A 21449-nucleotide genomic window follows, 5' to 3' on the forward strand; every position below is an offset into this window, starting at 1 on the left:
TAGATAAGGCTGGGGTATTAATCATTAATTATAATTTTCTAGAATGCTGTATTTTGCACGTTTGATGGGATTATGTTTTCCTTATTGTGTTTATATGCTTGATATAAATTTGATTAAAAAAAAAAAAAAGCAGCAAATCACCCCTATAACATTTCATGCTATGTCCATATACATTATACATTATGCACAAGGTTTATCTCCTTAATAGAAAGAACATAACACAATTGGGGAAAAATGCAATACATTCTTTAATAGTTTTTGATTATATTATACTTTATTTTATTGTGTTCTAGTTCTGGAACGTAAGCAGAAGATTTCCCATTCCTCAAATTCTTCAGACACCTCTTCTGAGTCTTCTTCACCTACATCGTCCTCTTCTGAGAGTGATACAGAAGAAGAAAAGTTTAAGAGGAGAAAGAGAAAAAGGAGAACAAAGCACAAACATTCTAAGAAAGTCAAGAAAGAATTAAAGAAAAGGGAAAGTGTTAGTAAAAAAGTACTATCTAGCCAAAGGAGGTGAGTTTTGCTATTTGCCTCTCTTCAGATGTAAACTAGTAAATAAAAGGGGTTGAAATTGCTTATAATTAGCTGATAGGAACACATGGCAGTATTATTTATAGATAAAACACACATGAAGTATTCATAGTAAGCTTGTACAAGGTATGTACAAGTTTTTGTTAAAATGCTCATTTTTTGAAAATATATTTGTAGCCATTTAATACTCTTTACATTGTTAAACCTAAACTGATGACTTTGATATAGAGTGCCTAGCAAATTTTAAGTGAACAGACATTAAGCAATTATACAGTGTATGGCCCTGACTTTTAGACATTAGTACCTTCTGTTGAGTAAAGATACAAAACCTTTAAAGTCGCTATAAATGTAACTGGAAACCGGTTTACAAGCAGGTCAAACAGTCATACTGAGTTCTTTTAATGATATATTTTCTTAATTACTCTTCTTTAAACAAAAATTTACATTGTCTTTCATAGTGAGAAATCATCTAAATTATATGGTATTTCTGAGCTGGCAGAATTAGGTCTTGGATTGAGTAGCAATGTACACAGGTCAGCAAAAAGTAATATTGGCAACCTCAGAGTTAAGTTGTCTGTAGAATGTAGGTAGTATAACTTGTTCTTGAAGTCTTGTTTATCCTTGACTATAAAAAATATGACCTTACCATTGAAAAGTTGGCTTGTGTTTTTGTATCAGTTAAAATAACCTGTAGTTTCTGTATCATTTTTATACAGTATATCCTCAATTCGCGGGGATTACGTTCCTAGAGCACCCGCGAATTGTGAAAAACCTCGACTTTTGGATGTGGTTAAAAAATGCCTTTTTAAATTCCTATTTTTATAGTTTAAACCCTAAATACAGTATGCCCCCAAAGCACTTTAATTTGGTTGCAAACTCAGCTTAATACATTAATACATTACCTAAAAAATTACCATAATACATTACCTAAAAGCAGAATGTAAAGGTAAACCCATATACTGTACAGTACTGTACTGCTATGTCTCTCGCAGTGCTAGAATGTAAAATACCGATGTTACCGCTATACGTACTGTAATTCATGCAAGCGCATTTTCTTTGGTATGTGCTGTCGTTTTCTTTGTTATAATTAGAGAAAATAGTAATTTTATTTAATTAAAATACAGTAAAATGTACAGGTACTCACCAATGATGAGTGATATTGATGAAGTAGCTGTGCAGTACGATGCAGAGGATTTAAAACTCCTCGGGTGGTGCCTCTTCTTCAGGAGGAGTCGTATCTTTGGACGGGTGTTCTTCTGGTGAGGTTTTGTGCTGGCTTTTCTTTTTAGGTTTCAGGAACATTGTGATGGGAAGTTGCTACATTGCCTCCTGTAGCGAACTGCTGGTACAATTTCCGTGCATTCTCATGGATTATGTTACCATTCCTGCAGTCTGTGATCCACAATGCCAAGGCAGATTCCATCCTGACGATATTTTTATTCCTTACGGTCATTACCTTTTTGGCACTATCACAGAAACTTACACATACGGTACTCCAGATCGCTGCATCGTTCTTCTTTATGTAGCGTGCGGTGCTTTCATTAATGCCACAGTGGCGTGCTACTGCAGCATAACTTTTTAGTTCCCGGAGCAAATCTAGTAGTTCAACCTTCTCCTGGAGTGTTTTAAACTTCTTCTTGCGCTTAGGCTCAGTGCCAGAAGCCTTAGAAGGTGCAGGGCGTTGCTGCGACATCTTGTGCGTTTAAGAATAATAAAATGAATACAATAACAAAAGTGGAAAACATGAGGACATTCAGCTGGCGCGTCACAGGGCAGCAGTCAATCAGCAGCAAGGAGAAATGAATAACGCTCTCAGATTGGCTACTTTCACCATCCCAAACCGCATTTCCCTCCAGCGTTGGTAAACCCACTCACCTGGAGACGTATCACAGGGCAGTAGTCACTCAGTAGCAAGGAGAAATGAATAACATTCTCGGATTGGCTATTTTCACCATCCCAAACCACATTTCTCTCAGCGGTGGTAAACCAACTCAGCTGGAGACGCGTCACAGGGCAGCAGTCAATCAGCAGCAAGGAGAAATGAATAACGCTCTCGGGTTGGCTACTTTCACCATCCCAAACCATGTTTCCCTCAGCGGTTGCTTCCTGTTCTCTCTATAGCACAGTATCGCCACGAAAAAAGCCATAAAAAATTGCGTAGGATATTTCCGCTTTCCGCTAACAATTAATAGTTAGGTTGTAAGGAAAAATCTGCGAATGACTTGAGTCCGCGAATCCTGAACCGCGACTTCGCAGGGGTCTACTTAGTACATACATGTCAAATTCACAATGAAGGGAATATACGTTTTTCCTACTAGCACACTTAAGATTGAAATATCTTCTACAATGTGGAATAAAAATTAGCTGGCATATTAATAATAACAGTTTACTGGAATATAGTGTATACTTTCAATATGTGCCACACTGCCATTATATCTGTTTGTTTAGGTTTACATTGTTTCATTTATTTGGGTCGTCTGTTTGGAGACTCACCTTGCTTCCTTTGCATTTTGTATTTAGTAAAGATGAAAATGGTTAGTCGAGTAGTAGATACCCATTTCTACATGTGATCCAATTTATATTCTTACTAGGGGGCTTTGCCCCCTGCTTGCTTCGCTTGCCAACCCCCCCGGCCTGCGCTACACGTCAGCTACTTTGCGTCTCTGCAACTCACGTATGTGGATTTCAGTTTCAACAAACAACAAATCTTAATTCTCGCAGATACGCCTCATCATTGGGAAGAAACACTACTTTTCCCCGATGGCAACACGAATTAGATGATCTACAAGTCTTTGACTTAAAATTTAAATCCGAGCATATTCAATCTCTTTTCGCTGTTCCATTATTTCACCGAGTAATAATTTCCGTTTGCGCTAATGCAATCTTTACTATAATTTTCTTTGAGACTTCCGAATTTTAATACTTTCATTATCTCTAACCTGCTCTGCATGTGTATTGCGCCATCATTTTTGAATTCTTTACAACGTTCTGCTTTGTCATCTACTCTGTCTTTTAATTCCGGCCACGGGTGTGGTTAAATCGTTTGGCACAAAGTCTCATCTTGGGGGACATGAAAGTAAGTATCTCTCTGATAAAGTCACGTCTCGTTCCAGGCTAAAAAGTCTCGTCTCGTCCCTGGATTTTTTATTACAATAGAGCGAAATATATCTATAGTAGTGAAGCGCCATGTCAGATTCTGAAAGTTGAGCAAAGGCAGTCAGTGCAGAATAGTAGCAGAGCTCAACAACACCATTATAAAAATATTACAAGAGAAGAATTACCATCTGGTGGATTAGAGCAGCTATATGTAACAAGTGTTATACAGTAGAATTGCTCATTCCTGGGACTCAAACATAGAACCATTACAGCTATTTATTATGGTAGACAGGCAATCTGGAGTTGCTTTGCCACTTTAAATGTAAGCTTTAGCTCAGTCAGAGAGAGTTTGATTACAGCAACCATAGGAGTTCCAAATCCACCAAAGTGATTATGGGAGAAAAGAAAATAGTAGAGAAAAGTCATGGGCTGAACTTGCAGGAAGTAAGGAGAGGGAATTGGGGTCTGGGTTTGGTACACTAGTGGAAAGTGGGCTAGCCAGGCACCTAATAGACTGGTCAACTTAACTCTTTAATAATACTCAGGGAGTGCATCATATTTGTTGTTTTATTTTGTAAGTTTGTAAATCCTTCTGCTTATTCCCACCATTCTGTGTATTCTTGGTGGAATAAATGCATGCTTTTATATTGTAGATTCTGGTCTTATTTTTTCTCAAAAAATGTTAAGGGTTATTTCCACGTTTAAAAGGAAAGAAGGTTAAACATGCAAAGCTTTGGTTGTATAGTCAGAAGTAGTCAGAATTTTAAAATGTGACTGGAGCAGTCTGTATGTAAAAATTGTTTGAAAGTAAAAGTAACATATCCAAGGTCACTGACCACATGAGAACTTTTAAAATTGACTGCATGAATGGTTGAATAGCACTATGCTGTATAGTGCATTCTAATATAATTTCAACCTCAAATTCTTATGCCTCTCCATTCTTTGTTATTGTACTGTATGTTTGACTTGTCAGCTTCACTGGTTTTTGGGTATTTTTTATAGAACAGCTTGGCATTCAGAAACTATATGTCAATTACTCTATATTTTAGAGATTTTGTCAAGAAGAATGTAGATAAGGAGAGAATAAATGAATTAATTGTGAAGAGAGAAAAACCAGTTGTTCGACCAGAAGAAATCCCACCAGTGCCCGAAAATAGGTTTCTTCTGAGAAGAGATATGCCTGTTCCTGCAGCCAAGTCAGATCAGTAAGTATCAGACATATGGAAAGGATTATATTAATAAACTTTTGGTTGTGTGTTGGCAAATTTAAACATACCAGTATGGGGTGGGGTTTGGCATCATAATACCCATTAAATATATTTTATGAAAAATATTTCATACCTTCGTAATTGTTAATTTACCATGGATTAACACACTTTAACTGTATTTCATCCTAACTGTATTCTAGCAAAGCAACAAAGTTTGTTTACCAATACAGAGTTTTAACACATTTTGTTTTATTTTCATTTACATTGTTTCCATACTCATAACTTGGCCATTAGTGTTTCTGTGGCAAAATTGATAATTTTTTACATAGTGGTTATGGTCTGAATTGCCTTGATAAGAGTGTAAAGCATGATGTTGGAACTTGGTCTAAATTATCTTCATTCTGTGAAGCAGATTTTCTAAAGTCCTTTGTCACACAAGAGAATTTGTGTAGTCTGGTCAGGTTTATAAAGTTGTGGAAGCGTGCAACATTGTTTGCATGTTTTCATTTACTGTGCATTATTTAATACATTGAAATAGGAAAATATATTATTGGGTCAGACCTCAGTGATAATCTTGGGCTAGTTAAATTGTACAGGGCACTGTACAATGGCTGAACCTGTGCTGTGACCCCCAAAGGTCACGCAAAAAGACAATTTCCCCCTTGGGGATTAACAAAGTATATCAAATAATCTTATTTTGTTTACTATTTATAGCTCAAAAAATATGACATTTTAAAATGCATTTTTTGGCATTAACTCTAGTACAGTAATCCCTCCTTGATCGCGGGGGTTGCGTTCCAGACCCCCCCGCGAAAGGTGAAAATCCGCGAAGTAGAAACCATATATATGGTTATTTATATGGTTATTTTTATATTGTCATGCTTGGGTCACAGATTTGCACAGAAACACAGGAGGTTGTAGAGAGACAGGAACTTTATTCAAACACTGCAAACAAACATTTGTCTCTTTTTCAAAAGTTTAAACTGTGCTCCATGACAAGACAGAGATAACAGTTCCGTCTCACAATTAAAAGAATGCAAACATATCTTCCTCTTCAAAGGAGTGCGTGTCAGGAGCAGATAATGTCGGAGAGAGAGAAAAGCAAACAATCAAAAATCAATAGGGCTGTTTGGCTTTTAAGTATGCGAAGCACCGCCGTATAAAGCAGCTGCAAGGAAGAGAGCAATGTGAAGGTAGTCTTTCAGCATTTTTAGACGAGCGTCCGTATCGTCTAGGGGTGCGAACAGCCCCCCCTGCTCACACTCCCTCCGTCAGGAGCAGAGAATGTCAGAGCAAGAGAGAGAGAAAAGTAAACAATCAAAAATCAATACGTGTTGTTTGATCTTTTAAGTATGTGAAGCACCGTGCAGGAAGCATATCGCTTGACAAAGCAGCCACATGTAAGCCCAGCAAGGATGGCAGCAATGTGAAGGAAATGTTTCAGCGTTTTTTGAGGAGCAGCTGTATCCTCTAGGGGTGTGAACAGAACCCGTGCTCACAATATATTTGAGGAGTTTTATTTAATATGTAATACGTGCTCTGGTTGGGTAGCTTCTCAGCCATCTGCCAATAGTGTCCCTTGTATGAAATCAACTGGGCAAACCAACTGAGGAAGCATGTACCAGAAATTAAAAGACCCATTGTCCGCAGAAATCCGCGAACCAGCAAAAAATCCGCGATATATATTTAAATATGCTTACATATAAAATCCGCGATAGAGTGAAGCCTCAAAAGTTGAAGCGCGATATAGCGAGGGATTACTGTATTAGACTTCAGATACTTTTAGATAGATATATAGATAGATGTAAAAGCTTTGTCATAAGCTAATTTTATGAAGTGATTTAATCAAAGAGTACTGCAGTGGGCTGGCGCTCTGCCCGGGATTTGTTCCTGCCTTGCACCCTGTGTTGGCTTGGGATTGGCTCCAGCAGACCTCCGTGACCCTGTGTTCGTATTCAGCGGGTTGGAAAATGGATGGATGGATGGATGAATGAATCAAAGACTAACACAGTTTTAACACCAGTTTTTTTTTTTTTCTTTTTTGTTTTTTTTTTTTTTAATATAAAAATTACACTTGGGCATTCCTTTATTTTCTTTAAAACTATAATTACACACCCTTCGTCCTAACAGCATTATTACATACTAGCCAATGCCTGCTGTAGCATACAGCGGTGTAAGAATAGGAACAGAAAACGGTGAGAAAGGAATTCAGAAATCAAGAAGAAATAAATACTTCTTGAAAGACGCAGTGTGCATGTAGAATTTCTGGCCAAGCAGGATTACATGTGAAAGTGATAAATAAATCAGGCTTTCCGAATTTACGTACTATGGCCATGGCATCCTGATAGTTTTGTTGCATGTATCATGGACTTCCTGGAAATGTGGACGGTAATATGATCATTTTGCTTACGTGTATGTTGTTATTTTCAGCGTTTGCTTGCAATGCGTTTGATAGTTCCACGCGCAGATCTTGTTGATGTAATCTGAGATAGTTGAGACGCTCACCCTCTGTTTTAACATACGCATGTACAACGTACTGTTGGAATAGTTTACGCTGGAGTGCAAAATACTAAATGTATTCCTCATTGCTAATCTGTACGTGTAAAATTGGCATTGACTAAGCTTTATTCGCTTGGCGCTTCTTTTATCGGGAACATGTTGTAAATTTTTGTGCCAGCCAATGTCTCCGTAAGGGAATAAAAGTGGGTAAACCATAGGATCGCAATTCATATTGAGCGTAGAAATCTGTTTACAGGAGTTGCCTATGGGATAGATGCAAATGTCCCTTTTGGCAGGCATTTCGCCGTCTTCTCCGACGAAAATCGCTGCAACATCGCTGTGACATGTCGGGGCATTGTATCGCCGTAAATCCTGCCTAGGGTTTTCCTTGAAAACCATTCGTACAGATGCTGTTGGATTGGACTGAGCGATTTCATGCATGTATTTGTATGATTTAGCAAAGGGGTTGATGGTTCTGAGCATGGAATCTAGCTGGAGAAGTACATTTTCTCAGCATACAGAGTTTGCTTTATTTTGTAAGCGTACTTCAGTAGCTTGCGCTGTGTCAAAAACATACAACTGTCCATATCCTGGAGAGGTAGAAGTGTTAGCGTATAGTGGAGAGATTTGGTGATAAATTTGCCCGTGTATTTTAAAACAGTATGGTCCGTGGTCAGGAGTTATCTGTGCAGCCATGGAAGCAATCGCTAGAGAAGAGTTGTATTCTCGAATGTGTTCACGATAATTTTTAGCTTCTGATGTTTGCTGTGTAAGAAGCTGTTGTAAAGACACGGGTGGCTCCCGCAAAGGTGGTAAAGCTACTTTACCATTGTGGCAGCACCTCGAGTGCTTGTTGGATGTATTACGCTCAGCCGGCCAGTATAGTGCATGACATGGAAGAGGATGAATAGGAATTGAGAAATGCCGTGTCGGCTGCGTGTGGGTGGGACAGGGTTTGCAGTGGAAGGACGAACCAGAAGAGAAGTGTATATGAGATGATGCATGCTTTGAGGATCATGACCCAGAGCTTTTAATTATATTCAGAACTGAATATAAATAGGGCAGTGGATACTTTTTGATGCAAATTTGTAACTGCATTTAAAAAGCAAGCAAATTACAGATTTATTTTACAAAAATACAACACTTGGGTCTGCTGCTACCTCACAGGTTCAGGAGGCTGAGTTTGAATTCCAACACACTCACACTTGGAATAGTTGTATACATTGTCCTAGGTCAGTAATTGATTTTAAACTAGCCCTGTATTAATGAGAATGGGTATGTGTGTGAATGTACTTAGGTGCCCTGTTTAGGATTGGTAATATGGACACAAACCACTTATTAAGTGACCACACTTTGCTTGATGAGATTCAGAGCATTGGTTATGAATGCTGTTCATTTTGATAAAAATGTTATTGAATTGTACTTCTACACAAACTTTTTACGTTACTTTAACATTGACTGGATATTTGATAATCTCAAATTAAGAATAAAGACTATAATCTAGGACATTAGCATAGTGATTTAAAGGAATCAAGATGATTTTTAGCCAAGTATATGAAGGGAAAAAAGGGATGAAACAAGGCTTCATGACCTTAACATTGCATTATGGTACATATTCTTTTTATTGTTATAAGCAGTATAACAATTTTCCTAATTATATATTCACTTCATTGTATATCTTTTGTAAGATTACACATTGTCATTCATGTTTTTTTTTTTTTTTTTTTTACTTTTGGATCTAAAGAGTTTACATAGCGTTTATTTTGCTAAAATGTCCTAATCAGCCTTACTGTCATTTTTTTCTTCAGATATCTGGAAAATTGGTCAGTATTATGCAATTGTTTATTCTATTTCAGTTCAAATTGTTTATGTACTATGCAAAATATATATTTACAAAAACATCTATGTGTTTATAACAGAAATTTTATTTAATTTTATTTTTACCATTTTATCTACAGGACAAATCTAGATGACTCAGCAGTACAAAGTGAACAGAAGCCAACAGTTACAAAGTCTGGTCGCAAAGTGAAAGGCCGAGGTACAATGGTATGTTCTGTATGTAACATGAAGTATTTAAAGTTTTAGTTTTGAATGTTTGGTGTGGAATTGTGTATTTTCAATGTAAGACATCTTTTCTTTAATCTTAATGGATTATAGAAATTTAAGAAAGTGAAATCTTATTTTTACTTTAGTAATTGGCAGTTCCTGGGTTCACTTCTTGAATATGACAATAACATACAGTATCTGAGGATGAGCCAGAGGCAGTGAGAAATGAAGATTGGAGAAGAAACAGCAAGTAGGCTTGGTGCCTGACTGTTGTTGCAAATCCGCACACCCAAGCTTAAAGAGGACTTTGTAGAATTATTAACTTTTAATGGACTGTTTATTGCTGACTGTGTGTCCTCATGTGGCTGGCTCATCCTTGGGTATATTATCAATGGATCCAATTTGAAGAGGCTTCTGGAACTAACTAGGGATAGTGAAGCCGACCAAAACTGTCACAAATGCTGGCAGCAGTAGAATGAGCCAGAGGCAGTGAAGAACGAAGACTGGGGAAGAAACCGCAAATGGTATTGGTGCTTGACTGTTTTGACAAACCTGCACATCCAAGTCTGAATTGGACTTTTTAGAATTATGAGCTTTTATTTGATTATTTATTTATTGCTGACTATGTGTGTGCACATTTGCCCTGCTCATCCTTGGAAACATTATCGAATGGTCCTGGAAGAAAACAGGAGTCATGGAGCCGACTGTCACACTTGCTTGTATAGATTAATGTTGTTGCAGTTTCATATGGTGTATATTTTATACATAACTTTTAGAAACCACACAACTAACGAACGCATTTAAGTAAAAATGAACTGTAGTGTGTTGATAGAATTGGATATAATATGCATTCTTCTGTTACAAACAACTAAATGTCAATTTCTGTCAAAAATCTATTGGACAGAGTTATAAATTATCATTTGCAAGTGTTTAAAGCTAATAATCATAATTCAGTTAAGCTTGTGTGTTGCATAACCAGTGACTATTACTAAGCTATAAGCCTGCAGTGACTTGTCAACAGTTAGAAATGTCTGTCATTTGCACTCCTAGTCTGTTTTTTTTTTTTTTTTTTATAGCCATATTTCCATTTTAAATGTCCTTTATATTTTTTGTTTCTGATGAATTTTAATATGCTTTGCAGCTGCTGTTTGTTAATATTTTATAATTTTGCTTGAAATTAATTATGTTGAATATTTTATAATTTCACTTTTTCATTTAAATTCCAAACCTAAATGTTGCTAAATGTTTTTTCTTTCAGGAATTATGTTTTAAAAGCCATACTAATTATCTGATTTTTGATATACTTTATTAATCCCCAAGAGGAAATTGTCTTTATATTGCTTTATTTTAGTTAATTTTTCATTAATATAAAATGGAGATATCCTACCTTTATAGTTTTCTGACACATTAATGGGGAAAAAGGAGCTTACAAACTTGTGTGCATTAATATAAATTTCACATTTTTTCTGCAGAGATATCATACACCTCCACGGTCAAGGTCTCATTCTAAATCTGAAGATGATGAGGAAAGCAGTGAGACACCTCCTCATTGGAAAGAAGAAATGCAAAGAACTAAAACCTTTAAACCAGCCATTAGTGAAAAATGGAGTAAAGGAGACAAGTAGGGCAAAGTTTTTATATACTTTGTTAAAACATGAATATCTTCTTCACCTTTTCAGAGATATGTTGGTGTTCTGTGTAATGTAGCAAAATTATGTCTACTTAATACATTTTTAATCCCATTCTAAACAACTGGATTAGAAGCAAAGCAATGTAAGCACTGCTCAATGATCCAATCTAGTTTTTAAGAATCACATTTCAATTAATTGGATTAGTAAACATGGTTTTCAGTTCAAATCCCATTATGTAGACTTTAAAAGGAATCTGATGGACTTTGTCATTGTGCGTATGCTTGACGTGAGCTTCCTGTGATAAGAAAAATAGTGAGCAAGATCATGCCTAAGAAGAACATGTGAATTAATAGAGTTAAGGGAACACTCTGTCTTTGTAATAGTTTTTACATAATTTATTTGTATATTGTAGAGAAAGATATAATAACAAAACTACAGGGTGTACTTATACCACTGAAATAATGGAAAATATTTGCTTTTGTAAAATGCAGCCTCTTGTCCTACTTGCTAGAATTAATTTGTATTACAGTTATTGTATTTACATTGTATTTTATTACATTGATCAAGCTGTTAATATTTACTATTTCAACTGCAGATTTTAAATAAGTAAATAAATAAATCAGAGTTAAATAATCCTTTAGTAAGCAGACTGGTATAGCACTATTTTCTAAATATCCACTCCCTAGCATTTGTGATGTCCATTAGTATCTTTTGCCATTAAAGCCTAAGGCTAATTTATACTTCTTTGTCGAACCTATGCTGTAGTCCACGTCACTTACGCTGTACCTATGGTGTAGCCTGACACACACCTTCTCAACAGTGTGATTGAGCATCACGTTGAAGCAAACCCTATAGATACCCCTACCACTCCGATTGGCCAATTTGGTGATTTCTGAAACGTGTCCCGGTTTGGAACTGGGTGAATGTGTGGAAAAGTGTGAGCAATACATACGTTGGCCTATGGAAGAAAATTTGTAGCAAGAAAAGCAGTAATCGTGGAGTGCAAAAACTGCCCGCATTTTAATTAATCATTTGCTTCTCCTGCATGCTACAAACACACCCAACTAACACTCAGGCAACACAGAAGTATAAACTGCTTTCGACGGCGGAGCCTATGGCTTGACAATGAAGTATAAATCTGCCTTTAATTGAGAATATATCAAGAAATGGTAAGTAGTGAGTAATTAAAATATGTTAATTGGTATTTTGTTTAATTATTCTTTCACTGTTATATTTTATGTCTATTGCTATTATTAATTTTTGTATTAGAAAAGGTGGATGTTTATGTTTACAAAACAATCTAAGGATGAAATCTAGTAGATAGTTAGTTAAAAACTGATTGACTTCCAGGCAACATGTAGATTACAATGAAAAATAAAAATAATCTCTCGTTAATAATTGCTTATTATATACCCTTCAACTTGAGCAAATATGAATTATTTGAAATGCGTATAGAACTGTATTTTTATTTTGAATGTCTTTTTTACTCTAGACTTAATGAACACTTTTCAAGCAAATGGGATGACAGGAGTGCAGCATGGTCACGATCTTGTTCGCGATCCTTGTCCCATGATTATTACTCTGATCACAGCAATGAAAGAAATGACCAACACAGTAAGCACAAAAAGGAAAAGAAGAGAGGAAAACATAAAAAGAAAACCAAGAAGCCAAAACATTCAAAGAGGCAAAAAGTATCCAAAACAAGACAAAGAAGAGATTCCTCAGTGCTTGATGAGGGATCATCTTATACTTCAAGCAAAAGATCCAAGATTTCAGAGGGAAATCATAGAAGATCTCGATCTTCCTCCTTATCAAGACCTTCGTCCAGAAAAGATTGGTCAGGATCTGACAAAATTCGTAATGCATCCCTGTCTTCCAGAAGTTCTCATTCTTGCACAAGATCAAAAAGCAGATCAAGATCATATTCTACCAGCAGATCAAGGTCCAGGTCTAGGACCGCATCGAGATCTAAAAGTAAATCCAGGTCTAGATCAAGGTCTGTATCAAGAACACGCAAGAGAAGGTCTTCTAGATCACCAAGGTATACGCGAGCAAGTGAAAGCAGTAAAAGTAAAATTGATCCTCCAAAACAAATACCACAGAATAATGAAAAGGTTGTGACAACTGCTGTAACTGAGAGTGTTCCTGTGCTTCCGTTAAGTGACAGCCCACCACCTTCAAGGTGGAAGCCTGGGCAAAAACCTTGGAAGCCTTCTTATGTTCGTATACAGGAAATTAAGGCCAAACCAACTACAGATACATTTGTGCAAACAAGCTATGCTATAAGAAACATAAAAGAGCACAGCAGTTCTTTGTATCGTAAATCTAGGTATTCAGACAGTGAAAGAAGTGATTACTCGAGGAACAGTGACAGAAGCTACAGAAGAAGGAGATCTAGAAGCAGGTCTTCCAGAAGTAGGTCATATAGTAGATCATACACCAGATCAAAAAGTAGAAGTTGCAGCAGTTCTGCATCCCAGTCTCCATTAAAGTATAAGAGTCACTCTTCATCCTCCAGCAGATCAAATTCATATGATTCATACAAAGGAAACAAAACAAATAAATCAAAATCCAGAGAAAGAAGCACCAGGAGTTGTACAGACACCAAAGAAAGTAGCCCTGAAGGTGATCAGTATGAAGAAGACAAAAGTGTTACAGTGCAAAAGAGCCAATCTGCTGAAACCTCCTCAGCGTATTCTTCTGATGGAGAACATTGCACTGTAGAAAAAAATACTCGACCTAGTGCTGATTCGGAAAAACTAAAACAGCAAGATTCAAAGTCCAAAAAAGGAAGTATCATAATGGATCACCAAAAGGAAGGTGAACCAGATGCAGAGTTACTTACGGATGAGCAGAAGTCCAAATCTGGCTGGGACAGTGACAGTGATGATTCAAAAAAACCCACAAATTTTACTGTTATGTCTTCTGAATTACAACACATGGATTCAGGTAAAACTGATGAAAAGACTAGCAGCAGAAAAGAATTTCCTAGCAGTAAATGGGACTCTGAGAGTGGAACTGATGCAGAGAGTAAAAAAGTGGCCCAAGATGAATCAAGATGTTCATCTGGTAAAGAGGAAGGGGAAGCCAGCTCAGACACGGACACTGAAGACCATCACTCGGAGCACAGCAAAGCAAGCAAGAAGTCAGGTGTGATAACAACTGTAGACACAGAAGTTGAAGTTAAAAAATCCCCAAAATTGACAACTTCAACTGCTGCTGATGGCTCAGATTATAGTTCGGGAAATGAAAAAGTCAGACGTAAGAAAAAATCAAAGCATAAACACAAGCACAAAAAGCGTAGATCAACAAAATATGAATCTGAAAGAGGAAGGACAAAGTCTAAAAATAACAAAACAAAGAAAAAAATCCAGAAACCAAAAGAAACATTCCACTGGCAGCCTCCATTGGAGTTTGGCGAAGAGGAGGAAGAAGATGACACAAAGTATAATTATGTGCCAACAGCCACAAAGAAGAAAACAAAGGAAAGTAAAACTGAAAATTTGAGTGGTTTGTCAGAAAAAAATAGTCTTAATACTGAAGAAACCACCAAGACTTCAACAGATTCTAGTCTGTCACAGTCTGTTCCTCAGAGTGCACAAAAGAAGGGCTATGTAAATATAAATAAACAGTTATCAAAACGGGTCACTGCTAGTGGAAACAAACCCAAAGAAGAAAAGAATAAGACAGTGAAATCTGTGGAGTCCAACATTAGGCAAGAAAATATGCCAAAGGCACCTGCAAAGAATGAACAATTTGACGATTGTATGGACTTATGTACATCTGAACAGAATTCTCCTAGCAGTGATAATGTGCTGCAGTGTACTGATGTAAAGAATGATGAACTGGTTAAAAAGAAATCTGAAGAAATGATTATAAACAAGGAAAAGTCTTTGCAAAATACTGCACAGGTGATGGAGTCCACCGATACTAATGCCAGTACACTTTCTAGTGTGCTTTTAAGTAATGCCTCAGGAGAAACAACAGATGGACATTCCCAGAATGAAATGCAGAATGTATTTTCTGATCCAAAATGGAAGCCTCTCAAAGGCCTTTCTTTAGACCAGCTCGGCACAGCGAATGCTGAAACGAAAAGCATGGATGGCACAGGAGATGCTGGGGAGAACAAGCCTCAGGGCCTCAGGATAGAAATTAAAAGCACAAGTAAAGTTAGGCCAGGATCTCTCTTTGATGAGGTTCGGAAAACTGCAAGAATGAATCAGAGGCAGAGAAACCAAGATAGCTCAAGTGAGGAAAGATCACCTTCCGGAGAAGAGAAAAGCAAATCTCGGAGCCGAACAAGATCTAGAAGTAAAAATCGATCTGCTTCAAGCCACAGAACGAGGTCGAGGACGGTGTCAGTTTCTTATAGTCACTCAAGGTCAAGATCTAGGAGTTACAGCTATTCCTATAGGTAAGCCATTGTCAAACTATTTCTAAATGGTGGATTTTATTCTATTTGTAACTTATTTTTTCCCCATAGTTAATGTAATTACAGTTATGTGAAAAAGTAAGTACACCCCAAAGAAACTTTTGACTTTTTCAACATTTTCGAACAGAGAAACATTAGATCTTCATGCAAACAGAGCCTGCGCATAAAGTTGGTATAACTGAATAAAAACATATATATATATAATTTTTTTTTTCTCAATTGTATATTAAACAAAATTACCTAGATGTAATGATTTACACGATAAAAAGTAAGTCCACCATTGACCTCAGGTTCTGGTATTGCCTTCTTTTAGCAGCAATGATCTCTTGTAGGAGTTTTGCATAATTGCCCACCAGTCCCTAATACAACTCTGTGAAATTTCTGACCACTCCTTCATGCAAATAAAATTCCTTCATTTGCAATTTGTGGGTTTTCATGCATGTACTGCCTGTTTCAAATCCCCACAAAACATTTCAATGGGATTCAAATCAGGGCTTTGACTAGGACAGTCCATAACCCTCCATTTCTTTTTTTTTTTTTGAGCCATCCCTTGGTTTATTTGCTTAGTTTGCTTTGGATTATTTTAATGTTAAATAAAAGGTCAATTTCCAGTTCAATTTCAACTTTCAGATAGGTGGGCACACATTCTCCTCAAACACACTTTGATATGATGCGTAATTCACAGAATTTGCAGTCTGACTGCAAACTGCCCAGGTCCTGAGCCAGCAAAAAAACCCCAAACTGTAATATTCCCACCACCATACTTCACAGTTAGTGTGCGATTCTTCCCATGAAATGCTGTCTTTGGTTTGTGCCAGACATGTCTACTGTTACTATAGCCAAACATCTCTTACTCATATCTTTGATTTCATCTCATCAGGATACATTGTTCCAGAAGGCCCGGTCTGTCTTTGTGTTCAGTGGCAAACTGTAGTCTTGCTCTGATGTTCGTTTTTTGGACAGCAAAAGCTATTTCCTGGTGCACCTCCCATGCAGGTCAAATTTGTGCAATCTCTTTCTGAAGTTAGATGCAAGCTAGGATGTCCCGCTTAGTGTTTTTTAAGGCCGATACCAATTTCTTGATCTGCTGATTCAGATAACGATTGATTTCTTTTTTTCTTTTCTTTCTTTATCCATTTAAAAAAGTTTTTGTGCTAATCTCCTGCATAACCAGACAAACAGAAGTTTTATTTCCCATATTAAAGTGTATTTTTATAATTAAAATATATTGACAATTAAATGCTGCTTAAATGTAAATATACATGCACTTATATGTTTTCATGTTATGAATTGCACTACAGTAATCCCTCCTCCATCGCGGGGGTTGCGTTCCAGAGCCACCCGCGAAATAGGAAAATCCGCGAAGTAGAAACCATATGTTTATATGGTTATTTTTAGAATGTCATGCTTGGGTCACAGATTTGCGCAGAAACACAGGAGGTTGTAGAGAGACAGGAACGTTATTCAAACACTGCAAACAAACATTTGTCTCTTTTTCAAAAGTTTAAACTGTGCTCCATGACAAGACAGAGATGACAGTTCTGTCTCACAATTAAAAGAATGCAAACATATCTTCCTTTTCAAAGGAGTGCAAAGCAAGCAGTCAAAAAAAAAATCAATAGGGCTTTTTGGCTTTTAAGTATGCGAAGCACCGCCGGTACAAAGCTGTTGAAGGCGGCAGCTCACACCCCCTCTGTCAGGAGCAGAGAGAGAGAGAGAGAGAGAGAGATAGAGAGAGAGATAAAAAATCAATACGTGCCCTTTGAGCTTTTAAGTATGCGAAGCTCCGTGCAGCATGTCCTTCAGGAAGCAGCTGCACACAGCCCCCCTGCTCACACCCCGCTACTTCAGCGCAAGAGAGAGAGAGAGAGAGAGAGAGAGAAAGTAAGTTGGGTAGCTTCTCAGCCATCTGCCAATAGCGTCCCTTGTATGAAATCAACTGGGCAAACCAACTGAGGAAGCATGTACCAGAAATTAAAAGACCCATTGTCCGCAGAAACCCGCGAAGCAGCGAAAAATCCGCGATATATATTTAAATATGCTTACATATAAAATCCGCGATGGAGTGAAGCCGCGAAAGGCGAAGCGCGATATAGCGAGGGATCACTACAGCTTTTTGCCGTTAAAATATACATTTGCTTTACTTGTAGAGGTTTTTGTTCAGTGCATCAACTCGACATTAGTAATTCTTGAGGTATAATTATAAAATATGGATTAGTATTTTAATTATGTAGTATTTGCTTCTTACACACACTTATGCAGTATGACACACAGCAACAAATAATAAAAAAGTACAAATCTTTTATATTAAAAAAAAAAAAAAAAAAAAAAAAAAGTCTGTTTACTAAGCAGCAATTTCAAATTCATCTTTATCTTTTTCCAATTAAAATTGTAAGCTGCTGCATTTTAAACAAGCACGCTGTCCAAACTCAAGTAGTGTCCATTGTAATGTAAAGGACCAAATAAAGGTCTGAATTCTTTAAAGTAGCTTTTCTTGCCATTTGTCTAGTTGCACAGGTCAATTTCTCCGATTACTTTTTTTTTTCTTCCGTTTATTACTTCACTTTCTTTAAAGTAAAGGCAAATATACCAATCACCTCATATTCACTGATAATACAAGCTTTCACTCTCTGCTCTTTGTTTACAGTGCAGGACATTGGCTGCAAAAGAAAAAAAAATGAAAAAGACACTTGTGCTGGCTCAGCTACCGTAGTACCTTGAGTAAAGGAGCACTACAGCTAAATTACTGTAAAAGTTTAGAAAAGCATGGGCTGAAAATATCGTTTTTTGTGATTGGGCTTTTTACAGAACTCCTATCAATTCTTTTTTGTGAAAAATTGGGCGGTTTTGATTGGCGACGGTATTGATCAGAGCATCCTTAATGCAAGCACTTTGACACCAGCTTTTGCAAGAGTTACCGGTAGATCCCGCAATTAAATTTTGGGGTTCTTGGAGATTTCGTTTAGTACCAAATGGTCAGCTCTTGGGCTGAATGTGCTGGGCTCGTCAGTTCTGCACAAATTACCAGTCATTTGAAATCTATGCCACTTGTAGATGATTTTCCTTACAGCTACTGCTTCTTCAAGTTGTCATGTGATCATATTTGTTGCCTCACAAATGCTGTTCAACCATATTGACTTCTGTTGCCCCTTTCTCCTTTTTACCCTCAGTTTTAACCAGCATCAAGGTCTAAAAATGTGAGACTTCTCTTCGCATTATTCTGCCTCTATTTTCAGGATGAGTCCTTCCAAGAAACCATCTGTTTGTTTCTTTAAGTATTGACTAATTAGACCTTTTGCAGTCCATGGAACGCAATAATTTTCTCCAACACCACAATTCAAAGGCATTGATTTTTCTATGCATAGGCTTGTTTATGGTCCAACTTTTGCAGCCGAATGTTACTACTGGAAAGGCCATAGCCTTAACTATCCTAATATTTGTTAGTAAAGTGATTTCTGTACTCCTTGATATCTTCTGTAAATTTGTCATTGCTTTCCTTCCAAGCAGCAAATGTCTTTTAATTTCTTGTTTGCTGTCACCATCTGCAGAAATGTTTGATCCCAGGAAGATAAACTCTGATACTACCTCAACTTCTTCCCCATCTATTTGCAAAGGTTTCATCATAAAATATGACATGGTCTTAGTTTTTTTGATGATAAGCAATAAGCCAGTGTTTGCACTCTATTCTCTAACTATAATCAGCACTCCCTTCTTTAAATACTCCATAAGGAGGTTCTAATCATTGGCATCCAATCTGGAACACCTGATTAACTTTGATGGGTCTGAAGTGGTGATAAATGTAGGGGTGTACTTACTTTTTCCATGTGACAAATCCACATTTTTGTTAGTTTAGATTATGAGAATGAATACAATATGTCAATTTAATATTATTCAAGTATATCATTTTTATCTGTATGTACTGTTTGCATGAAGATCTAATACTGTATTTGCTTGTTCTAATATGTTGACAAATTCAAGTTTTTATTGGCTTGTACCTACTTTTTCACTTGTTAATGTATAAAATGAAAACAATGTTTGTGACCCCTTTTGGGCAGAGTGGTTAAATAAAGGAAGTTGAAATTGTATTATAATTTGTATTAGCTGTGCTACTCATTTAAGACAGGTTGAAATGTTAGTGCTGAGGTCTATGTCGATTACTTATGTGTGCAGTACATCATGCAATGCTTATGTCTCTGTCATATACCATTTGGTATGGTAATCATCAAAGCCGTTTTAATGCTTGTGATGTGCCATCTATTGGAATAACAAATGCAATGCATTTTATTGCTGAAAATGTTTGTGATGCACCATCTTTTGGGATGACAGAGACACTGATCCTTTTATTACGGTAGTTAATTTAAGGTGAGAGGAGGATATAGCCTGTAGACTACCTTTGTAGCATCATCACATTAATAATTCTCAACCACTATTTCTTAGCTACATCCAACTCCCCCATTGCAGTGCAGACAGTGCAATGTGTGTGTGTTTTCTTTTAAACAGTCTTGTTCTATCTACAGAGATAATGGTTGAATTTCAAACAAACCCCCAATGTATGATTTTGTTGGAAACATTTATGTTAATGACAGCCATTTATTTTAAAATTTCTCTACCACATGTAATTTTGTTTGGTTTATAATAAAGTACATATTGTATATTTTGAATTTTACATTGGTATCAATGTATATTTCATAACTTGTATATTTCAACTTCAAAGAAAACTAAAAGCTACATACATAAACAGGTCTCGAAGTTACTCTCGAAGTCACAGCAGAAGAAGGTATAGCAGAAATCGTTCCAGATCTCTGAGTAGCACTTACAGAAGTTACCGAAGCGGAAGGTAAGAAATGGTTCTGTTTTATATATTTGACAAAATCATTAATTGTTAACATTCTAAACTGGCTCTACTAAAATATTGTGCTGTTTTTCTTTGTACTGTAGAAAGACTAAATAAAAGTAGAATCTCCAGTCTGTTTGCATGCAAAACTAATTTTATAGGAGTTGTTTTGAGAAGCCTTGAATCCCTAAGTGTAGGATCCCCAAGCCTGTCCTAGGGGCAATGAGGAGACACCCACACATAACAAGTGCTGGTCCAGTTTAGAGGCTATTGTGCATGTTGTTCTAAGTCTGCTTTTTCTTTTTATCTACCATATAAAATACCTTTAGCTGCCTGACACTGCATTGTGGCGCTGAAGTTTCTCTTTGATAAGATTAAAGACATGTAGTTTATCTTGTTATACAGCAGTAAATGTACTCACATTAAACCTGAAAAAGTATATTTTGTTAATAAACATTGCAATGCTTAGCAAAATATTATCAGATCGGCTAAACTATCCTGTGAGCAATAATTTAAATGCCACCTGAGAAACAGTCTAGTGTAGTATTTTTTTGTTTCCGTTTTTTTTTCCCCCCATTTTTCACCCCACAATATATAGTAATTAATTACAGTTAACAAGATTGCAGATAGTATTTTTGGACATTGACTATTCCTGTGTGGATTGTATATTGAATGCAGGACTCTTTTTGTTTCTTCTAACAGCAGTAAGACTTACAGTAAAAGTCGTTCCAGAAGCAGATCGTATGAAAGATCTAGAAGATCCAGGTCTGTAGTACACTGGTCTTTCTCTTTGCACAGTATGACAGTCAGTTACTGTGTTATCTGCTCTGTAATTACATTATTACTCTTTTATAGACCTTGGAAACTAATCATCCCTAAGAGAAGATATATCTGTGTAGGACTATCTTCCTTGGGATAAATTAGACGTCATTTAATACGGGCAAAGAAGATTGTTTTACCACTAACAAAGTTGCATTCCTGCTTCAAATTAAATAGTAAAACCCATACTTTGATACATTAAAAGTTAAATTAAAAAAAGACCACTTAGTGAGCCAAGATAAAGAATGGGTTAGAAATATCTAAAATCCTGGCACATTTAAAGCAAAACGCATACAACCTCTCAACTAGAAATTCTTTATCTAAATATTGTGGTTCTTAGTAATAAATGT

General features: G+C 36.6%; 1 protein-coding gene across 6 annotated transcripts in view; it reads left to right on the forward strand.

The window, feature by feature from the left end:
• Nucleotides 1–21449, forward strand: part of nktr (natural killer cell triggering receptor) — a 56311-nt gene that overhangs the window by 33386 nt on the left and 1476 nt on the right. For 5 of the 6 annotated variants that reach the window (XM_051929129.1, XM_051929130.1, XM_028804193.2 and 2 more), the window contains 7 exons: nucleotides 294–516; nucleotides 4680–4835; nucleotides 9296–9383; nucleotides 10856–11004; nucleotides 12507–15428; nucleotides 20188–20283; nucleotides 20983–21045. In XM_051929129.1, the coding sequence (XP_051785089.1) occupies nucleotides 294–516; nucleotides 4680–4835; nucleotides 9296–9383; nucleotides 10856–11004; nucleotides 12507–15428; nucleotides 20188–20283; nucleotides 20983–21045 (3697 nt within the window). The remainder of the gene's footprint in view (nucleotides 1–293; nucleotides 517–4679; nucleotides 4836–9295; nucleotides 9384–10855; nucleotides 11005–12506; nucleotides 15429–20187; nucleotides 20284–20982; nucleotides 21046–21449) is intronic. The other variant, XM_051929128.1, reaches the window with a different exon arrangement.

This window comes from Erpetoichthys calabaricus, chromosome 6, assembly GCF_900747795.2.
Source record: "Erpetoichthys calabaricus chromosome 6, fErpCal1.3, whole genome shotgun sequence".
Taxonomy (NCBI): Eukaryota; Metazoa; Chordata; class Cladistia; order Polypteriformes; family Polypteridae; genus Erpetoichthys; species Erpetoichthys calabaricus.